Below are 23803 nucleotides of genomic sequence, written 5' to 3' on the forward strand. Positions count from 1 at the left end.
CTGCCCAGAGGCTAGGCTACCTGTATAGCTGCTAGCCTCCAGGACACCTACATATCTAGTAGAAGCCATACAGCAACTAAATAATATGCTCAAGGAGTAGTACCTAGGAGGTCACCCAAAGCCTGGAACAAGTCTACCAGCAGCTTTCTAGAAGAGGTTTGAGCAAAACAAAAACCCACACACACACACACACACACAAAAAAAAAACACCACACAAAAAAAACAAAAACCCCACACAAACCACCAAGCATCATACCTTCATAACTTTTGAAAGATTCGAAGAGTTCCACAAGAGATTGGGTGCCAAGCTGCTCATGGTATTTAGAAGCCACTTGCACGCACAGCTGCAAATTTTGCCTGATGTTGGCCGACAGCATTGCACGCAGACACTCTACAGAGTCCTCAACTGACAGGGAGCCAAAGAAGTTCACAAGCCACTGAGAAAGACATGGAAGTTTCTTACCAGAAAGCAGAGACCAAAAAAGTTCTTCCACCTGCTTACTGCAACACTTCTACAGTTTATATACAATCTCTTTGAAGTTAAAAGAAAAAAAGATATCTGCTGTATTGTTTAACCCCAAAACTGGGTTTTAATTGGTGCATATTTCAGGACAGCCAAAAGCTAAAATGTCAGCACTAAAAAAGCTATAGGCAACAGAGTTGAAGGAACTGTGTTCTCCTCCATCCTTCAAGTGTAGGTCAGACAGGTGGCCCAGTTTCTACTGGACACGAAAAAAGAACCCCCCACAAAAAGACCCATGACAGAAGAGGTGAATTAATCTAAGGAGTCCCACCCTATAGTCCCTCATTTACAGGAATATTTCTGTTTTCAGAAGGGAAGCCCCCAGTTGCTTTGAGACAAGCCAGTAATTTTAACCTAGGTAGATTCAGGTACTATTCTTACCTCGGGGTTCAAAAGGTGTGTGTGAACAACAGCACGTTTGATATCATAGAGGTCAGTGTAGTGTTCCAGGGCTCTCTGCAGCAAGCCTGCCTTTTCACATAACTGGGCAATGTGAGCACGATCATAGTGCGTAAACATTTGGTTCCCAAGAATGGCATCTGCAACCTAAGACCAAAAAACTTGTTGAGAAACACCTGAAAATGGCTAGTAGAGAGCCATGTTCTGGAACACAGGGAAGAACCATGATTAGACATTTGAGGCTTGCTACTTCACCATATTCCTGCAGGAAGCTTTGTATTCTTGGTCAACTTTTACCTCAAGCCTAAAAGTATCCCTGAACACTAGCCTGCCATTCCCCAAAGCTACAGAACACTAGCCTCAGGGTACCATTCAGGAGTTCAAGCTTGCTTTAAAAAATAGGCTAAAAAAAAGCAACAGTGGACAAAGCTTAGCTTCAGGCCTTACCTGGGGTGCATGAATTAGGTTCATTTCCAGTAGACGGGTCTGGAGATGTCCTTCAGCAGGGCGGTTGTTTTTCAGTGCATCCAGCAGAAAGGAAGTGCACTGCTGTATCAGACTGTTCTCCATGAATACATCTACAATCTACAAAGCCAGAAGAGATGAAGGTAGTCAGTCACCTAATTTTGGAGTACAAGGTTCCTGCATGCAACTGGTGGTTGCCTGCCTGGTCTGATACTAGATGGATTGGGGGATGGGGAGGGGCAATTGCCAGCCAACACAGTCAGTGGCAAATTGGAAAGGGAGCACTTAAGAGCAGCTGAACATCTTTAGTCAGCAAGACCAGATCGACTACATTCAAGAGTGCCAAGGGTATTGGCTGGAGTCATTGTGGGACTGTTGGCAAAAGCCATTTGAAGAGACTCGTGGTACTTAGGAAAGACCCTGAAAGAAGGCTAGTGTGGTGCCACTCTTTAAGGGGAGGAAGGAGAATCTGGGAAACTATAGGCTGGTCAGTTTGACCAATACCAGGTAAAAGTTTAGAGAAAAAAGGTTTAAGAAAATCCATCTGTGAAGTTGGCAGAAAGCATGATGCCAAGGGACAGCCAAACAGTTATGTTGTGGGAGGGTCATGTCTGACCAACCTCATCTCCTCCTGTGAGAGAACACCACACTTTAGGATGTGGGAGACACAGTTGATGTCAAACTTTAAAAAAAAAAAATTCAAGTCTTCAATATGGTCTCCCATAATGCTTTTTTTTCTTTTTTTAAAGATAAGACTAGGGGATTGTGGGCTGGCAGAGTCTATGGTCAGGTGGGTTGGGAACTGGCTAAGGGGTCAACCCAGAGAAGGTCTGTATTGTCTTGATGGGAGGTGGCCAGTGGTGTCCCATAGGATTTAGTTCTTGGCCTCAGGTTGTTCAACATCTTTATCAATGGATTTAGCCAAGGAAAGCAGGATGGCCATGGTTTGTGAATGATACCAAGTTATGGGGAAAAGCAGTCATGATAGGGGATAGCATGTGGATCTGAGTGGACCTGGACAAGCTGGAAAAGTAGACAGAGCAGAACTGGATGCAGTTCAATAAGTGCAGTGCTTTATCCGGGGAGAAGTAGCCAGTGACATGAATATATATTAGGGGGAAAGATGCCCTGCCCAGTGGTTGAAAGGGACCTCAGGTTTATGGTTGATCACAGGATGATCCCGAGCTGCCAGTGCACTACTAGTCAGAGTCAACTGCATACTAGGATGCATTAGCCAATGTGTTGAGAGCAGGGTTAAGCGATTCCTCTCTACTCAGCATTGGCAAAACCCCTAGCTGGAGTACCGCGTCTAGTTCTGGGCACCATACATTAGAACACAAAACCCACACACCAAGAACTGTTCGCTAGGGCACTCCGGGGGAGGACAAGGAGCAATGGCCATAAACTGCTAGAGGATGGCTTCAGGTTGGATGCAAGGAAGGTTGGTTGGTTGGGGTTTGTTTGTTTTTTATGGTAAGGGTGACCAGAATCTGGAACAGACTTCCCAAGGAGGTGGTACAGCCCCCAAGCTCGTAAGTCTTCAAGCAACTGGACAGACCTTGCAGGGATCATTTTATCTTGGCAGTAGTTCAGCCCCCTTTAGTCTGGGCAGGAATCTTTTGATTCATAGGTCCCTTCATTCATTTGAGGTCCCTTCCAGCCCTTAGTTTCTATGATTTTAAGTGTACAGTGATAGCACAGCTGGGTTAGGTTTTTTTTGCTTTATTTTTACCTGGTTAATGTTGGCTAGCGGCTCTTCATCCTGCACCAGCATCTGAGCAAACTGCAGACCCTGTTCTGGACTGACTCTCATTACACTTCTCAACAAGAAGACCCAGTCTGGTGTATAGCCAACCTGAAACATTGGGTAAAAAACAAAATTCAGATCCTCATGTCAGTTCAGGTAGCGCCCTAGAAGTTTCTAATCAATGTCACCCACTGAGAGCCTAGATATTAAGTTAATTGACAGCAGCTGCATAGAAGAGGTACATGATTCTTTCTTCCCATCCTGGGATGATATATCAAGTCTACATACCAAAAGAGCAAGTGGAGCACAGGGCAGAATAGCTTATCAAGAGTCAGAACTAGACTACTTCATAAAGTCTATGAAAAGCATTTAAGAAAAAAAAACTACACAAAAAACAAAAAAAAAAGACACACAAACACACACACCACCTTCCCCATCTAGAGTTTAAGGCAGGAAGGACAGGGCACAGGCAAAGTTACTTTGTCCAGGATTACACAAGATGAGTCCCATTAGGGAGGAGACGTATATTTTTAGATCAATGGCACCCAATGCAGAGTCTCTCTGACATTAAGATCCGAGGGGACCAAAGCACATGCAGCAAGGTTGCTCCAACATGCTGCAATTATAGCACATCAGAGCAGACTTTAAAGTCTGCCGGGGCACTAACTACCATGCTCCAGCATCTCATGTATTAGCATCTGTGTGCTAAAAAGGTGGCAGGGGCCCTTTAACTAAAGCTTGTTCAATGAGCTTTGAAGTGCTCCCAGCGCCATTTTTCAGCACAGGGACACCAGTTTGAGACACTGTGCACTTTAATAACAGCAGCTCTCAAAGCTCCTCCAATTAAAAAAAAAAAAAAAAAAAAAAAAAAAAAAAAAAAAAAAAGAGAGTGCGCCCCACCCCATGCCCTGAACATCTACATTTTCTGTGGAAGAGAAAACTTGAGATTTGCCCCTTTGAAGGATGGGCAGGATTACCAGGTCTTTACTGAACTGCAAATCCAGCTTGCTCAATTTTAGCCACTTATCAGTTTTAAATATGATTGAATAGTTAAATCCCTGCCTTATCTCCCTGAAGCTGCCCTGTGAAGATACAAGTTATACTGCTGGACTCTTGTATTTGGGGCTGTTACACCACCTTATATTTACCTTTTTGGCATAAAGAACTATCTTCTGGAATTGGCCAGTTTCTGCAAAGCACTGAATGACTTTGTTTGGCACATTAGCACGAAGGTAAACGCTGAGTGCAAGGGTGGGGTCAGCAGCCTTCACCAAGTCTCCAAGCTCCTCCGAACATTCCAGCTAAGAACAAGATTACCATATGGTCAGACCAAAACAGAAGTGATAAATGGAGATTACTCGCCCTCAGATATCAACATGCACTAATAAATTACCAGACTCATGGCAAAAGCAGCAAGCAAGAGACATTTGCATACCTTATCTTCCTTCAGCCACTTCTCCAGCAACTGCTTCCGGCCTTGTTGCAGGACAGGACGGCAGAGTTCTAAAGACTCAAACTTATTGAGCTGCCCCTGATCAAGCAAGATCCCAAAGTACTGCAGTAAAGGAGAGGCCTGCCCCGGTTGCGCTGGCACACTCTGAAACTTCCTGATAGTGTCACTGGTACGCAGGATACCCTGAGGAAGAGACGAGAGACTAGCAGATGCAAGACAGTGATCTTACATTCACCCAGACAGCCTCAATTCCTCCTGCACTTGGATGGAGAGCCACACAAACTAGCCAGTTCAGACAGTTGGCACTGACACTCTTTAGGAGGTTCTTGATCCAAAGATGCATTTTGTTGATACTTCTCTATCCTAGGCCCAGCCTGGGCTAACTTCAGTAAGTTTGCAGAATCCACATCAAATGTTTCTAGAAAAGTCATTCACCTTTATCAATTTACTCTGTACTGCAAGTCAAGGATCTTAATTCAGTTGGTAGTAGTTTCATTTACAAATGAAAATTAAAATTTGTCTATAGATTTAACATGATCTTCTTGCCAGCATAAGCTTCTTGGATGTTCAGATCACCTTAACTCCAAAGCTCCAATCCCAACACCACTCACCTTTGGTGCAGATGCTGCTACTTTAGCAGCTTCCGAATAGCTTCCTTGTGCAAAAAGTGTATTGAACTTCCTGGCAAACAGTTCCTCTGCCCCAGCCAGGTTACTGCGGATTGCCATACGCAGACCCAGGTCTGGATTCTGGAGAACATTTGTAGCATAATTCACGATGTTGTCTTCTTCCACACAAACTGAAAGCACCTGGAAGACACAAGCAACAGTCCTTAGCACTAACATAATATTTAAAATGAGAACCTTAGAGCAACTGAGCATTCAAAGTCAACAGCACCAAAACTGTATCTAGCATGATTAAGCTATTTCTTTTCTCCTGCCCACATAATCCTTGCATAGCTTTTGGACTGCTGAATACACTAGATTTAGTTAGGTCTACTGCTTTCTCCAAGTACTATACTAGTTCTTCATGCCTTCAGTGCTAGGCAAGAGCTGGCACTGAACACAAAAAAAGGTCCCTTCCAAGGAGTTTAGTATTACTACAGTTTACAGGCCTCATGTCTCAACTTCAGATCTTTTTTCTGGTCTTATAAGGCCATGCCATTAAATCTGATGGGACACTAGAAGCTAGATAAAGAGCTGTTTTACCTCCATATCCTAGGAAGACTTTCCACATTTTACTCCAGGAACTGTTACTTGGTACAGCAGTCATGTTGGAAGCAGGTATGTCACCATGTTACACCGACATCAAAACCCTCTATTCTAATTATGTACCACATTTAGCTAATGTGGTCAGATAGAATTTTTAATCCACATGCAAGCTGCTTAGTAACATCTGTCTCTAGGTCAAGAGACCTGAAGGCAGAGTTTGCTCCCTTGCTAGTTAGCATCTGATGGCAAAATGGATTCGACCACTTCAACCATCACAAGATAGTCTACAAGCAGACAAACTGCTTACCCCCGGTGTTTACTTGCCATGGGTTCCAAATTTTATTTTAAGAGAGTTTTGGGTTCCAAATTTTATTTTAAGAGAGTTTTAGGCACCACGTGCCACTTACGGCCATTTTAAAAGCTACAAAAAAAGTTAAAGAAACCAATGAATCACCACTGCACCCCCCTGCCCTTTTCATGACTGCTCATAACTGCCCTTCCCAAACAGGCTAATCAAAGCATTACAATGATTTCCTTCTTGTGCAGTTTTAGTCAAGGTTTGATTAAGCCAGTGGTTCCCCAACCTTTTTTTTGCCATGACCTACTGCTGGGAGCAGAATGCAGTTGCAGCAGTGGCCTGGGAGTGGGGGAGCTCCCAGCACACTGCATGGCTCATCTTTTGTGTAAGGTGCTGCCAGCATTGCCTCTGTGACCCTCATTTGGGTCACAACCCGAGGTTGGGAACCACTGGATTAAGCTAACAAACTTCTAAATAGGCTACTGTAGTGGTAATTTTTTAAGCTACGGCACTTGATGCCATTCAAGATTTAAGAGTAGATTGCAGGACTACCTGTCCTTTCTTGTTCACACCAATGATGCCAGAGGTAGGCTCATGAGGAGCAGTGACAAAGATAGTGTCAGCACTAATACGGTTCATGTAAATGCACACTCCAGATTCCAAGTCATACATATGTATGTACCCATATTTTGTGATTAGATATATAACTCCATGCTTGGCTCCAATCTGTCAAAAAGAAGAAAAAAAATTTACCATTCTGGTTGCTCATTTAAAACGATACTGCCCAATATCTTACCTGGATGGGAAAGTCAGCAACTATGAACTCAGCCCAGAAGGGGGTGGGGAGGAAAAAGCTACAAGCAACTAACTCAAGAGCTACAAAGCCACATGATCTTCCACTAACTACTCATCTCCCCCAGGCTCAGGGGAGCAGTTGAGACAAAAAAAGTAGTAATGCTACAACCCCAGGATTCTTCTCTATGAAGAGTCTCTATTTATTTGGCCAGCCAATTCTAAAAAAAAAAAAAAAAAAGTTAAAGCCTTGATGTTGCATGGGTCAGCTGCCATGTTCCAGTCCTGGAGAAAGGATATGCAAAGCAATTGTGTTTTTTCCGGTTAGATTTTTTTTTCCCTGAACAAGACACCCCAACCCTCAACCATGATTAGTTATATAGGCAGCAGTGCTGGATACTGTACAACTCAATATCCCAGGAGCCAAAGTGCAAACTCTGGCATGCAGTTTATATGCTACTTTTTCCCCAAAGGATGAGGGCAGTTTACAAAGAGAACAGAGCTTTCTGCTCACCAACAGCGCAACCTAGTTAGTAGAGGTGATGTTAAGACCACAGGTATTTGGCTTCTCAGTATGATATTATCTTCTTCTTCCTGCTCCCCTGGTAGAATCCTTCTCATTAGCTACCTTCTGCTGTGAGCACTGTATCATACTGTTCATAAGCTCATTAAGGACTTCCCCTCCATCTGCTTTTGTTGTACCTACTTGCCATATCCTTAAAATGGCTTCTACCCATGGAGTTTGCCTTACTACAAACACAGACAGCCGCCATATCAGAAGACACAGGAATTCATAGCAACTACTGCTTGTGTAGGCTTCAGCTAGTGTATACAGCCAATGTTCTCCAGCATCCCCTTTCACTCATTTAGTCTTCCATATGGTAGTTCCTTCCATATCTACTGATGGTCTGGTTTAGTCTTCCCCTAGCCCTAGAGTGGTTGCTTTGAAGTAGTTTGTGCTAGGCATGTTCCACTTTATGGAGTGGACTTTAAATGAATTCAAGTTACTCATGTAACTCTATTGTGAGAGAATAGGTGACATCTGCCATCTTGTTCCCCTCCTTGCCTCTTGGGGAGGGGGTAGACAAAAAGCACAACTTTAAAACAAGGCCCGAGCACAACTGCTATAGCCAAAGTGGCATTTGAAATCCCAACTCCTGGCTCTGTCCAAGTGCTAACAACCGTTTAGATGCGAATCCTACAATGTAGCAGAAATGCTGCAAGTCTAAGAGCAACTCAGGTCAATATTAGATGCATGCCATAAAAAAAAAAAGTTATATAAAAAACACCTCCCCCCCCACCCCCACAGAGACTGCACCTTATAGTACAGATGAGGCACAGTTGTGCCCCAGACTTAGTGTGACACCTCCAATAGAGAGGTGGAGTGCTTACAGTAAGCCAAGATTAATTGACCGGCCAAGGGCTTGGCTTCAGTGACATTTACCTGCATTGCCACAGGAAAATCCGTCTGTGCCTCAGGAGGGAAAAATACATCAACAGCTTTCTTAACAAAGGGCTGGTTTCCAGCAGCAGGCTGACCCACTTCAATTATATGCAGCTGGGAAGAAAGAAGCACCAGAATAGATTTCAGGTTGATTCTGCCCAAGAAACAGTATTAGGTTGATAGAAACGCAATCCAAGCCACTTATAGACCAAAGCCATTAGCAGCTTAACATCTCTGGAGCCACTTACCCTTTAAGATTTCAAACTAATATTTATTATCCACAATCACTAGAGCCAGGGCAAGAGGGTTAAGAGATTCTGGAGAACTTCCAGCCCTCTAGAAAGGAGGAAGCACCTGGCTTTGTAAACAGGTTCTATGAAGAGATTCTTCCACCTTTATGGTAGGAGTTCTAGGTAGAAATCAGCACTTTGAGGCCAGTACTGGCTTAGGACTATTTCAGTTCCATTTAGTTACCAACAACTTAAAGGGTCTGTAACAAGCCTTCAGCCCAGAAGCTGAAATTCAGGCTTAAAAAAAAAAAAAAAAAAAATCTTGTATAAGTAAAGAAGAAGTCAGCAAGCTGGCCCATACTGAAGTAGTTGAACAGTTTCTGTACTGTGAGTAGTGACAAAGCAACCCCTGTACTATTCTAAGTTTTAGAAAACTGCTTGAACAAGGTGGTCCCACACTCACCTCTTCAGGATCACAGTACAGGAAGCTGTAATTAAAAAGTGCATCTGTACAAACTAACAAAATGCAGCACCAAGAGGCAATACAAGGCACAAGAGGTTTCCTTTAATGTTTCAGCATGGCTCTTATGCCTTTAAATATAAGTAATCTACTGCCTTCTGCAGTTCTTTAAACTATATGAAAGCCAAAGGGGGACTAGTTCAGCTGGGTTACACTAACATCTGAAGTAGTCTACAGGCAAAAAACACAAACCCTACTGGCAATTTACCAGATGGTCATTTTCAAAGAAGGGACCAAAAACAACTGCAGCCATTTTACATTAGGTAAGAGATGGTCAGTAAGTGGTGCAGACTTACCTTGCCTCCTGCAGGACTCCTCACAGCAAAGCAGAAGAGTGTGGAAGGCTTGACATTTCCTTCTATTTTGAATTCTGCAAAGGCTGCTGCATGGCCTTCAATAGGTTGAGAGACTTTTCTGTCAACCGAGTACAGCTGCATTGCACCCACGACACGATTTTGCTGGCAATACAGCAAGAGAAAGAGGGTTTTAAGAGTGCAAGTTTTACTCTCAGCCCCAAGAAGAGGTGTGCATGTCAAAACTGTAGGGATTCCTAGCTAGACAACATGTGACAGAGCAGCAGGCAGCAAGATAAACTCTTTAACACATACCTGAGCTGAAATTCCAATAAGTAGCAGCCATTTTTGATGTTCATCAGTCCTGTAGTTGATAATCTGGCAGCCTGCCAGACTGGCATGCCTGTCAAACATCTTCTGGGGCTGAGATTCTCCCTCCATGCTCCAGTGGTAGACAGCAGTTTCTGTCACCAAGGCAACTGTATTCACAGATATCCATTTCCAGAAGATCACTTCCTCTGCCATGGTGTGGGCTTTCATTTTGCTTTTCATCTCAATGTTAAAGATCTGGAGTGTCTTCCCAGCTGATGCAAGTCACACAAAAAAGAAAAAGAAATGGGTATTATAAGCAATCCTCCATTCTACAGATTGGAGGCTAGATGACATTTAGAGAACTGACTCACCAAAATTAAGTTAAGTTATCCCACTTCCCTCATTTCAATAGAAGGGAAACTAGTTGTTAGCCTACCCTGTCTTTGCTGTACCCAAAGCAGCTCTGTAAAAAGCTAGTTACAACAGCCTTAAGATGCTGTACCACAAGCTTCAATTCCTGAATGAAGAGGCAGTGTGCATCATTCTTACTTTTCTGGATTCAAGGAAGTACATTCATCAAGTTAGCTCTGACTGTAGGCTGACTGGGCTTTCCAAGACAGTCCACTAGAGCAAATTTGGTTTAGTCTTGATACAGGAATTAGAAAGAGACATTAAAGTGCATTTCCTTCCAAGGGGGCTTTAGTTAGTACTCAGTTTACTAGCTCTACTCATGCTATGGCTAGGTTCCATAGCTTTCAGCAAGCTCACATACAGATCTTCAATAATGTATTAGAACTTTGGCTTTTGACACCTTGTCTAGAGTTACAATATAGATGCCAGCTATTGTATAGTATCATGCCCACAACTAGGTCAAAGCAGATTTACATTGCTCAATGGCCCTCCCTATAGAGTGGTCAACCTAAGCAAACATCAGAAAGTTCACCCTAGAGATGCCTACACTGACCAAACAGCTGCATAATCCAGTTAGTAGTTCAGACCTTTTAGCTTCCATGCTGCCCTACCATCATATTGGTATTTTAATGTCAATTACTCCCTTGTCTAGTCGAGCTAATCAATTGGAGGTACCCTAGCTTCCTGTAAGCAAAGGGCATCTTGCTACTTACTGCAGCATGCTGAAGCTTGACTTTAAACTAGTATGGAGTAGTCTTGGCTCACTCTGCTGTCTGAGTATTGGATATTCTTTCAGGGCCTAACCTAGTAATGCTTTCCATCCAGAAGCAACAACATTACTTGCCTTCATAAGCAAGTGGGGCATACGTGAAGTAACTTCATGGGGGAAAAGGGGGGGCAGCACAAGAGATAGCAAAATAAAAGACTGGTCAAGAGAGAGATTCAAGTTTGTCATCTCTTGAAGAAAGTAGTGTCTACTAAAAAACAAAAAACAAACAAAAATAAAAAAAAATAACTCTACAAGAGAGTTTGCTTAGCTCCAACTTCATCCTTTTCCTTGAAGATTAATTAACAAAGTGATTCTCACTTATGTTGAGTAGTGATTTTAGAAAACCCACATGTTTTAGAGACTATGGAACAGAAAACAGTTTGTTGAGAAAGCACTAGTTTCTTCAACTGACATGCCAAAGCAGTACTTCCACAAGAGCTTGCCAAATCAACTATACCAAAAGGCAAGAGAGCCAAGTTAAGGGTCCCTGGATTGCCAAAGGAAAAAAGTCTACCATCAGGATCAAGTTATCATCAGATAGTCATTCTAAACAGCATGCGCCTAGAAAGACTGAGAAACACAAGAAAGGATAGTGGCAAGGAATAGGAATTGGTTTAAAGAAGAAAGAAGCCATAAGGTAAAGCATTTCCAAGCCTCCAGAGGCAGATCAAATGTTCATTTGGAGCTGTCCTCCCTCCCACAGGAATTATTTTATCTTCAGTGACAGAGATGCCCAATATAGAGGAATCTTTAACTGAGCAATGAGCAAAATTTTATCAGCAGCACCAGATCTTCAGCCTGCATAATCCTTGGTTTTTCCAAACCATACAGCTTAGTCTGCTTTGAAATGTGATGGGTTGGTTGGCTTCTGACTCAAGTAGCCAAACTTGTTTAGAAGCAAAGCCTTAATGCCACCTTAAGTGGCCGATTTGATCTTGGACAGGTTAAGCTTCCACAGTTGTAGGTTCTGCAGAATAAAGAGTTTACCATCACATTAGATCAGGACCAAGTCATTTAACCTAGTCTGTGTTCCTCAGCATAGTCCTGAGGACAGATTTCAGTATTCTACTAGTACTGTTTGCTGGAAAAGACTTAAGCATTCTGCTACAAGTTAAAGCAAGGAAGTTTACAATATTTGTTTTTTTCCTACCCAGACTCAAGATGCTGGCTTCCTTCCAAAAAACACTTTAGGAGATCTGACTGGATCTGGCACCCTTAGGCAGCTAGGCCTAGTGTCCTCCTGCCCCTCCCTCCTCATTTATTTTAAAATGACCTATTTACTGCAAGACTTTAGTAAAAAGGCAGAAAAGTTACATTTCTGTTAACTCAAGCATGACTGCATTTTTCTATTCCATGCTAATGGATGGAAGTACCTTCCAAAAGTAAAAGTGCAGCATTCCCCCCCAATCATTTTGACAGACTGAAGTGCTCTCACAATACAGAACAAAAAGCAAGAGATCCATGGATACGAGGGACAGTGTAATGCTCAGTACACTAGGAGAATACCACATGCAACCAAGAAATGCAATTGTGCATACACCAAACCCTAGGAAACAGCCTAATTTAGGCAACTTTCCCCACTTAAGTTGGAACTAAACTGGTTGCTCACCAATTCATCCATTATGAGCAACTCCCAATCATGACACATTATGCAACAGCTCAGACTTACCACAAATCAGCAGGGAAAGTTTAAAGTGCCCCAGCCTTTAGCCAAACGGCCAAGAGCTGGAGAGTCAACCTTTGTTTATAGCTCATAGGAAATTTTTTCTGCAAGATCTTTGCACAACCACAACTGTGTTTAATAATGTATCTATGGGACATTAGAGACAAGGGATTCTACCTAGGCACCACTCCATTCTTCTGCCACCCTCTAATCTAATTTTAGAGATAATGCCTCCTCTAGCCATGGTAATTTTTGCTGTACCTTGACATTAAGTGCAGCATTTACATCAGTATGAACCCCACCTCAGCATATGCTGCTTAATTACATTTGTTAAAAGGGGACATTAGCCAATATACTCTGAAGCGGTGGGACAAGAACACTTTTGACAAGACCTAGATGTTGGCAAAATAAACTAGATTGTTAGAAGCTGGATGACACCGATAACCCATTTTAGTTAGTAAGTTAGTTTTGGTTCTGGACAGGTTGACAGTTACCAATTTGAGAGCCACATGATGTTTTAACAGTACAGAGGATGCACTTTCCTTGCCAATAGGTTGATTTACAGGGGTCCAAGATTGATTTAGCATATAGCTTCAGTGAATCCGAATCAGCCTTGAGATACCAGGATGCTACCCATTTCTGGCTACCTTACATGTGGAGGCAGTTTGTAGCCTTTGAAGGAAAGGCATGCAATACCCAGAACAATTTCAACTGAAGTCAATGTGCCAACTATTCCATTTTTCAAAAGCCAGCTTTGACTTGGTTTGAGCCAGCAAGTTCTACTTCAACTACTAGTTTGCAAGAGACTGATTTTAAAGAGTTAGTTCTTGGACCCCCTACTTGGCATCACCACAAGTTCAGACTAAATACCACACTTAGGCAGAAATGAGTGGCACACAAGACATGCTAGCAAAGGTCTCTCATAAAAGTATCATGACTTGGTTTTGTCTACCAACTGTACTACAGTTACACATAGAATGCAGTCCCCATTGCTTGGTACAGTCCATAGTCAAAGCAACCAAACAGTTAGCAGCATGCCAATAGAGGGAGAAACTTGTAATCCCATGCCTGGTACCAAGTCAGCAATTCCAATTAGCTGTAGAATAAACTACAGCTTCTTGCAAAGTTCAGTACTTTATGAGATTTGACCATTTTACTATTAAACATAAAATGTCAGGACAAAGTTAACTCACCATCTGTTTAAGACAAGAATGCAGGAAGAAAAGTACAAAGTCAGTAACAAGGTGAAACAGTTTAAGGATTAGACACCAGAACGTTTGCAAAAACTATTCTGTTTTCTGAAAGGTTGGGAAGTCTTTAATCCCAGGTGCTTTGGCAGCTTAATAAATTATATTCAAAAAGCCAGGAGTCACTTACAAATTAATACAGAAAACCCTTTAGCCAAGCACCAGATTTTAGCAGCAGAGTTATAAGAGTAGGCCAAGCTCTCTTAAGCTTAAAGTTAAACATTTAGACAAACCGTCTCTTCAAGCACTGCTCCCACCCTTACAGGCTAGCCTACATTTTAAAGACAGAATTAAAAAAAAAAAAATTTACTTCAATAATACACCATTTCAATTATTACTTTAAGGTATCTCACATTCATTAAGTGGGGGAAAAAAGGTGCTCCCATTTCTTCTGTTCCCTTGAATAGTAACTAATACTTTCACTGCAGAAAAGATTCTGTAAAGCAGTGTCCTGGTCTGTCCAGAGGAGGAAAGAAAAAAAAAAAGTGACTCCATTTGCACACCTAGTTGTGACATATCCCTAACCAACATGTGTACTGGGGTAGCTCACTTCAAATCTAAGAGGGAAGTCTAGTACTAATCAGTAAGGACCCCATCAAATTTTTTTTTTTTTAAATATATACACAGGACTGCATTAGATTTCACTAGAGATTTTGGTGCTTGTCAGCCTGTTTCACTAAACAATAGATATTCCTGTAGTACAGCATTAACTCACCTTTCAAAGCAATTACTTTAGAAGCTGGATTCATGATGGCACTTTCTGCAGAGATTGGGCGTCTGATAGGAGTGGTTGGATCACTCATGTCAATTATCACAACTTGTGCTTGCTCTCCTACTTTCTCCCTGATGCAGATGAATTTGTCAGATTCCATTGTCAGGGTACTGAATCCAATGTTTGCTGGGTTAATCCCCAGGTTTTGGAGCTAAACAGAAAAGACAAAGTTAATGCGTTAACAAGTAGCTCCTCCACACAAAAGTCAAGAACACATAAGACTTTAGGCTACACTAGAGGCAAGCCCTGTCCTTTCCTCAAAAACCTCAGAAGGAAGAATAAAGTAACCTAGGAGAACCAGACAGCAAGGCTAGCAGAACACACACACACACCCCCCCCCCCCCCCCCCAGGATTTTATTGAAGTCCTCTAGTCTCCATGGAAGATTAAGTTTCACATTTTCAAGTGAAAGCCTGAACCAAGTCTTGTATTCCAACATGTTAACATGCAATCTTGGATTCATTCAAAGTATCTGAATATTTTTTGGACCATTCTTGTGTCAAGTTCCCTCTCTGAACTTTGTCCCAACTCAAAGTAAGTGTTAAAATATACCTCATAAGAAGAGTTGTTTGACACTTTGATGGTGGCCAGCCTCCAAGTATGTAAAACCCAGCATGGAACAACTGCCAGATTATGTACCCTTAGCTCTGCTCATGCACATGCACATGGCTGAAGCCTCCTATAGTAATAACAGAGTGCTGTTCCATAGCTTTACAGAAAAGCTTTAAACAAACCAACCAACCAACCACAAAAGACTAACTTTCTAATCTTGGTAACAAGGAATCAAGAACCAAACTGATTAGGAAGCTCTAGAAAACCATACAGAAAAAAAAAAAAATACTCCAATTCCTTGAATTTAAGTATTCCTGTGACCAAATGTTCAATATATTTGAGTACCAGGAATTTAAAGTAAAGATGTGAAGTGGTGTAGCACCAGAAACAGGAGGTTCACACAATAGTAAACAGGTACCTAGTCATCCCCACAGTCTAAAGCAGGGGTAAGCAAAATACAGCTTGCGGGCCAGGCATGGCGGGTAGCCCAGCAGCTGGACTATTTCCTGACAGCAGGGGCTCCTTCTAGCTGCTGCAGCCACTGGGTCAAGCCTCACTGCCCAGGACCTGCACAGGAAGGGCACTCTGCTGGGGGCTGAGACAGGACACAGGCTGGTAGGGAGCAGGGTCCAGGAGGGAGATGGGTGGGCAGGGCTGAGGAGATGCCAGGATCTTGGGGTAGCAACAACCTGGGCCCCAGAGCCATGATCTGCTGCCTGCATGTCTGGCCAGGGGCCCCACCTGGTCTCTGTGGAAGCCTTGCAAATCACAGGGCAGTGACAGCACAGGGCCAGGGCCCAGTTCTACAGGCAGGAACATGTGGGAAGCAGACTGCAGCTCTGCCCCAGCCTCTGCGTCACTCTGTGGAGATTCCAGGATCATGGGAGACCAGCCAGGATCCATGTTCTTCAGGGCATGCAGGGAGCTGCATCTGGGACCTTGGAGCAGTGACAGCACAGGGCTGAGACAGGGGCAGAGCTGCAATCTGCGCTCTGCACACCCCTGCCCACAGAACTGGCACCCATTGCAGAGGCATGCCAGCAGCAGATCATGCCTCTGCCCCAAGCCTCAATGCCATACTGTCACTGCCCTGTGACCCCAGCCATCCCACAACCTGAGCATTGTTCCCCACCCCACATAGCGAGTTTTGACAAGTTGTGGCGTTTGGGGGGTGGGGGGGCAGCACGCCACGGGCATGCCAGGGTGCTGATGCAGTCCAGAACAGCTCAGCAGAACTCTGTGTGGCCTACAATCCTAAATAAAAAAAAAAAACAACACCAAAACCAAAAACAACCCACCACATTGCCCACCCCTGATCTACAGTGTCTAGAGGCAGAAGCAGCCCCTAAAGTTGTTTTTCATGTCAGTACTTGCCTCCTTGCTTTTATATTCAAGTCACATCTCATAAAAGCCTAGGTCTCTGTTAGTCCATGTAAGAAGTTGATGATATTCTCCACCTCCCAAAGTTTCAGCAACTGGGCTAACAGAGAGCCTAGCTACTGCTCACTCACAAGTAGATCATCAGCTCATTCCAACTACATGTGGTATTTTTCTCCATGGTGCCCTGTCCAGTTTCCTAACTTGTGTAGAGTTGCTGCCAGAAAGGGGAAAAGCCTCACAAACCAAAATAAGCCTTCATACTTGCATGTAGAGGCCAATTTTGCAATTCCAGCTTGACAGAAGTGCTGGAAGGAAAATATTATGTTGTTAGCCTGTATTAAGTCATATAACATATTCCAACTTGAATAGAGCCATGGGAGGGGGGGGGGGGGGGGGGGGGGGGGGAGAGGAAGTGAAAAAAAAAGAAAAAAAAAAAAAAAAAAAAACCACACACACACCGCCCCCCAACCACCTTAGGAGCCATGTTATCTACACATATATACCATTTCAAAGCTTCCTAAATAAAAAGGATCAAGAACCAATATTACTCAGTACTGGAAGCAAGTAACAGCTGTACTCAAGCCACAGTATCAGAAGTATAGTAGTGTGTTATCCAGGCATTAGGCCCCTCCATTTACTTCACCAGTGCTTTTATATGAAAATCCCAAAAACAATGAACAGGTCACATGATGTTTAGTAGCATGCACATAACAGGTTTTGATCTGACCTGTCATGGTTTGCTATAGTACATAGCTTTATTCAAGCCAAGAATGTGCAATTACTACAGCACTACATTTTAGCTGTGATTTCATCCAGGAGGGCTGGGCCTAGAGAGGGATTTTTTTTTTTTTTCTGCATTCAGATTATTAACCTATTACTCATGGAATACCAAGTGGATTGCAGCAGCTTCATTAGTGTCCCAAAGGACTCCAGTTAACTTCAAGGGCTGCAATGCAAGTCAAAGCAAGGCAGGTTCCAGGCTTCCTGCAAGTCACTGAGATGATACTTGCTGCAGCATAAAAATGGGTCAGAAAAGTCAGACACTCACACTGACCACAGTAGCCAGACACTTAAGCACCAAACTGTACGTTTAAAAAATAATCATCAAGGGCCACTCATGCAAAAAGTGTTGCTCAAAGAACTAACTCCATGGTGAAGAGCCTGAAAGCGCTTTGATGCTCTGCAAGACAGTCTGCACATGGTCTCTAGCATCTGTGATAAAGCTGGCTGCATTGCATTAGCCAAGCCATTATACTCAAAAAGCTCCTTTCCCATCTTAGAGGATGACGGAAAAAGGAAGTTGCTTTTGGGTGGGTTTTTGTTTTGTTTTTTAAACCATTGCTTCCCCTCACCCCACCAAGCTATCTTGCTAAAAAGTAGCTCCCTTCCCCCCCCCCCCCCCACCCTTTGAAAAGCCCATTTTGATAGCTCAACTTTTACAAAGGTGTTTTATAATTTGGAGTATAAGTTGAAAGCTAACTTTCCCATGATGTTAGCTGGGACAACAGCACTTATTAGTGCCAGCTTAACATTGTTCCAGAAACTTGAAGCTTTAGAGGTCTCCAGTGTTAGAGGCAACAAGCCTCCTCTAATAGGAGAGCATTCTCTCTTCTTGTAAAAGTGTGACCAGACCCTATTCCCCACTCCATGTGGATCACTGTGCAGTAATTAGGTTCCACAGAACTGGGCTTTCCTCCCACCTAACCTGCCCAGTTCTTAATACTACACTAGAACACCTGCCCCAGAGATTTGTGGGCTTTCAATGAACTGCCAGTTTCTAGTTCTCCTCAAACTGGAAGCCCTCATCTGATACACTACCCAAACTGATCACATGCAATTTAGTCAGCAACTCCTGATCAGGAGTAAGGAATGCAAGCCATTCATAAAGAGGCAGGCCTCTAAACACAGCAGTAGATAAAGCACCAACTCCATGCCCAAATAGTCTTCAGAGGACAAAGTACAGAGGGCAAGAAAATAAGATAGGTCTCATCTACTCACTGAGACACTCAGCATGCAAGCTGCACTTCATGTTTAAAGCATCTGAAGGGCTCTCCAGAGCAGAAAAAATACTGGAGAGCCCCAGACTCATTTCCTCAATCTACCAGCAGGCAGACTGTCTTGCCATCTCACTTATTCAGTATCCTGTCCCTGAAACAAACTTACAGCTGAGAGATTTTACTCCAGATTTAAACTTGGAGATCAATGTTATTCTCTCCAAATTCCACCTTCCATTTCTAGTATTTCATGGGGGCACTTACATATACACATATAAAAACCAAAAACAAAAAACCACACACACCAACCACAAACCACACAGTCTGAGCAAGGCAATCTAGATGTTTTAGAAGTTAGAGGGAGAATTAGTAAAAGGGCTCAGTTTCCTCATACTCTCCAATCCATTCTCCCATCTAGGTATAATCTTGTTTGTATAGTTCAGTTATTACACATCTGAATTTTAGTCCACACAACTCTATAAAAAAAAAATCACTTCCATTTGCAGAAGCTCACCTTGCTCTCCCTCCTCCCCAGATATTGATCAGGGTAATTAAATCCTCATCTTCCTTGAACTGCTAAATTCTTCTCTTAAAAGGAAGAGTTGGGGGGAAGAGTGGGAATTATTCATCCAATACTACATTTAATCCCTTACTCCTACCTTCATCTCAGGAAGAGAGCTTCCCCTTTTACAGTGTACCTCAAGGCATCAAGCATTTTCTTGATAGTCAGATATATCATCAAGACATAGTTAGTAACCAATTGTAAGAACTCTACCAGACAAGCAAGTGATACTCCTATAAACTGATTAGTGTAGTAGTAGACGACAGTGTGCATCCAAGTAACACTCTTGCTGAATTATTACAGCTGACACCAGATGGCCAAGCTTCCCTAAGCTTCACTGTTCTCCCACTCGTAACTTGCTCCTCTACAAGAACTCCTGCCCTGCTCAAGTCAGGGATTTAAAAACATGTCACAGGTCATCCACCACATGATACCACCCCAGGCACAGCATTCAGAGCTACAAGAGTGATATGACTCAAGGATAAGAAGCAGTCAGGCAGACCTCAAACCCTATAGTTACCTAGGCCTTCATATGAGACCAGGTACTTTGTTACCCACCTTAAGAAGCCTGAACCAGGTTATCTACATCTTAAATCCATATGCTGATCAGTTTGCCAACAGAACCATTTGAGTTAACTATTAGGTAGAAAAACAAGACAGGGTAACGGTTACTCCCCCTTTTGGAATGGGGGCTGCAGATTGGGGTCAGAAATTCTTATATTTGCAGGTTTCAGGCAATTGAAATCCTATTATTTTGGTGTGTGCATGCACAGAAGTGCATCAAACTTTTCATTTTATTCTTCCAGGTGTTCCTGCTTCTAAACCAGACAGCCCTCAAAGTTTTAGGAGTTTTTTTTGTTTTTTGGGGGTTTTTTGGTAGAGTCAGGAATATCTACTGAAGCAAAGCCTTGCTTCTTCAACAATAAGTAGGGTAGTAGCCACATGTACGAAGGTATTCTACTTTAACCACTAATTCTACATAGCGAGTAGAATGGACACTTGTCCGAGTTACTGTGCTTGAAAACTGGATCTCTTCTAGTCTAACCCACTTACATTTTTGTATAGCTAGGCAAGCTAGTCCATTTTGCTACCTTTATTTACACTGTAGTATATCAAGAAAGCCTTAAGACTTGTCCACACTGCAGTCTACAAGTGGAGACTAGAGGGATAGTCTTGTTTTTCTAGTAGTTTGGAAAGAAAGTGTTGTTTTGTTTAAAAAGAGCACCACACAAACAAGCAGAGACTGGTCACACAAAGCTACTTTGGACAGGAAGAACCCCAAGTTAGAGTGGTTGCTCTTGACCTTGCTCAGCCTCGTCATGAGTGTTGGAGCAAGGCTAGCAGAATATACAAGCAAAAATTATCCCATCAAAAATTCGAGTACCCAACATCTAAATATTAAAAAAAAAAAAAAAAATGCATCTTCAATAGTTTGTTGCATAGATCTACTAGCTCTTAAATAAGGTCACAAACTAAGGTAGACTAAATCTACTTCCACATTATTGACTATTACTCATTTCAATTCCACACCTTGTCCTAACTACTGCATTCAGCCAGTGGTATACAGCTACCCAGTTATACAAAATGTAGTGCATCTCTGAACCCTATCAGAAGAGAAGACAGTACAGCTCCTATACACTTAGGACTTTAAATCTGAGTAATTTCTTAAATTGCATCCCTTCTATCACCAAGTTTTTTTCTGCAGTTGCATGCTACAAGAGGCAAATCGGCACCTACTCAATTACCTTGAGTTAGCCACCTTACTAAACAGCAGCTCTTGATCACATTTTACCACTAAAGATGGGGGAAAGTCACCACAGGCAAGTGTGACCTTTTGTACACCAAGTTCTTGAAGACCATAACTACCTTTCCCAAGTATTAGTCACTTAACTTTAGGAACCAAAGGTTTCCAAGAAACAACAACTTTGCAAGTTTTGAAATGTTCTGTGAACTCTGTCCTTGGACTCCGCTGCAACTAAACATGCAGAGGCCTTGTTCAGTTCATTGCAATTCTTATTCATCTTAAGTCATAGGTCTGTTGCACAACTGACAGCAGTTCCTGCAGCCTTTCTGGGAAGCTCTCTCCTGATGACTGAAGCTCAAAAGTATGCCCATGTACCTATATATTCCTCTAGTTCTTGCAGCTGCAAGACAGGTAACCTTTAATTTCAGATTGTCAAGATTATCTAGCATAGAAGACTTGAACACAGAACACATAACTAAAGTCTCGTTTAAAGAAATTAGTTGCATTAAAGCACATTTTTCTTAAAATAAACTAATATAGTATAACAGTCATCTACTTAAGCCATATATAGTCAGCTGCAGAGATGCAATAGTCATGCCAAACCACTGAACTGGTTAAAGTTATCAATGCATCAAGCTCTCTTTTGACAGCAGTAGCACTCTTCATCTGTAGAAGAGGCACCCTTCTTTAATCGCTTCAGTTTTTCTACTAGGAGAGTGGAGAAGGCATGTGGAAGTTCAAGTGCAGGAAAGCTTGATTTTCTTCTTCGAACAGAAGACCAAGTAGTAAGCACAAGGATGAAGTCTACTAGTTCTAGAAACTAGGTTATTGTCATTCAGTTCACCAACCTCTAGAAACACTGATAGGTTATGTTAACAGTACACCTAGCATAGGTGGTGTTCTTAAGTATCCAGGGCATTAAGACACCGTCATGTGCATCTGATCATATAAAGGCGTTTGAAGTGGAGTCAAATAAACGTTCCTCCACCTAGAGTACAGATGTCAGGCAAATAGGAAGCATTACTCAGTTGTAAAAGCTTACTTACAAAGCTAGGATACTATATAGATCTAATAATCTGTATTTAGGCAATTATAACATTTATGGCAAAAACTCTTGTTAATGAGTTATGCCAACTGATAGGATCCAACCACTATGAGTTGGTTCAAGTTAAATTAAAATAAGTGAGAAGATTTAAAAACTCACCTATGCCATCTTTACATCAAGTAGTTTAAAAATTGATCCACCTCATTCATGAAGCATGTGCCTACAAGTTGGGTTCAGTTTTCTAATAGTAGGAAGACTTTTGTAAACAGCTGGTATGTTTGGCCGTTCTAAAATTAAATCTAGGCTAACATCCATTGAAGTTTCAGATGGAAAGCCATATTTACATAAATACTATGAGTTAATGCGTTCACCTAATTAACTCCAAGAGCTCGCATCTCCCTTGGTTTTCCCTACCACTAAACAACCTGGTAGTTACTAGGTCAGTTATTTTTTTTTTTCCCCTCCATCCACATAATGCCTGCATTTTCACATGATGTGGAAGTCATCCTCAATTCCCAATACCCTTGGATTTAGTTTGCATTTTAGGTGGCAGCTAATATTCATGAGCCTCAGTTCTGCTAGAGACAGTGGTCAGTAGAGTTACCTACCCTTAGATTTCTTCCACCATACACAGTGGGAAGAGTGGTCCTCCTTACCCACCTTGTTACAACAATCACCAAATCGCTATTTTGAGTCTGCAGTGTCATGCAAATTACAGTCATCCATATTCCCCATTAGGCATACAGTTGAACTTGTCCATCTGATGCATTCACAAAAAAAAAAAAGTCAGAAAGCAAGTCCCACAATAATTGGAAGCAAAATGGGTGCATCAGTCAGACTGCATGATTTCTGTGCCATGCTGCAGGGTGACTTACTGCTGTGCAACAGCAGGCTCAACACATTTAAAGAGACAAAATGCAGTTAAGCCAATCAAAAAAACTACCAACTGCCACTTCATAAAATCTACCTACCACATGTGGTATTGGTGCATCTCGGAATCAGTTGGTTCAATTGTTGACCAACTAACTGTACTTTTCCCTAGAACTGATTAAAGTTAGTAAGGAGTTTAGGTTGTAGCCACGTTGGTCTAAGGACATAGGCAGACAAGGTTCCTTGGGTGAATGTGATATCTTTTATTAGACCAACCCAAATGGTTGGAGAATAGTTATTAAGCAAGCTTTTGGGTTCAAAAACCCTTCGTCAGGCTAAGGAAGCTTCAGCAGTTGGCTGGATGGAAGAGCACACACCAATTGCTGAAGCTTCCTTAGCCTGACGAAGGGTTTTTGAACCCAAAAGCTTGCTTAATAACTATTCTCCAACCATTTGGGTTGGTCTAATAAAAGATATCACATTCACCCAAGGAACCTTGTCTGCCTTAAAGTTAGTAACGCTTTTAGGACAGAGCTCGCAAAAGATATTGAGATGTAGATTTTAAGTCCCGTCTCCAGGGGAAATAAGGAGATGCAATGTTTAAAGTTCAATATTAGGCTTACACTCCATAGGAAATGTACTGCACAGCTTTACACACTTGACACCAATGACTACCATCTCCATTTCAGGTGGCTCACCTGCACTCCAAGATGGGAAGATGGATTTTGTCATCCCCCCACACCCGCCACCTTCAACAAGAGATTTTTGGACCAGCAGAAAGGAAGCCTTCAGCAGAGACAGCAGCCTGAACCGGCTTCCTTCAAAGAAGGGCTGGGGGCAAAACTGTTTCATCTCCCGAGGCAGCGGTGAACTTCCACAAGCCACGAGGCCTGTTTCGGAGGCAGACCCACCGCACAGGCCGCCTGCCCAGGTGCCAGCCTCCCCAGGGAGAAGAGCGGGCAGACAGGAGCCAGGTGGCACCTCTCCCTACTGCAAGAGGGAAGGGGTCTGGCAGCACCTGAGGCGTCTCCCGCTCCCTCGGGCTGCGGCGGGGGGCGCAGAGCGGGCGGCGGGGTCTCAGCCGGGCACCGGGAAGGCGAGGGGAGAG

General features: G+C 42.7%; 1 protein-coding gene across 1 annotated transcript in view; it reads right to left on the minus strand.

Moving 5' to 3' along the window:
- Nucleotides 1-23803, minus strand: part of CLTCL1 (clathrin heavy chain like 1) — a 43698-nt gene that overhangs the window by 19296 nt on the left and 599 nt on the right. Inside the window, 12 exon segments of the mRNA XM_014518928.2 lie at nucleotides 257-437; nucleotides 905-1069; nucleotides 1370-1507; nucleotides 3120-3242; nucleotides 4283-4435; nucleotides 4570-4770; nucleotides 5199-5396; nucleotides 6649-6822; nucleotides 8333-8446; nucleotides 9379-9540; nucleotides 9691-9959; nucleotides 14493-14700. Of these exon segments, the coding sequence (XP_014374414.1) occupies nucleotides 257-437; nucleotides 905-1069; nucleotides 1370-1507; nucleotides 3120-3242; nucleotides 4283-4435; nucleotides 4570-4770; nucleotides 5199-5396; nucleotides 6649-6822; nucleotides 8333-8446; nucleotides 9379-9540; nucleotides 9691-9959; nucleotides 14493-14700 (2086 nt within the window).

The sequence above is a fragment of the Alligator sinensis genome, unplaced genomic scaffold, assembly GCF_000455745.1.
Source record: "Alligator sinensis unplaced genomic scaffold, ASM45574v1 scaffold570_1, whole genome shotgun sequence".
In the NCBI taxonomy this organism is placed as follows: Eukaryota; Metazoa; Chordata; order Crocodylia; family Alligatoridae; genus Alligator; species Alligator sinensis.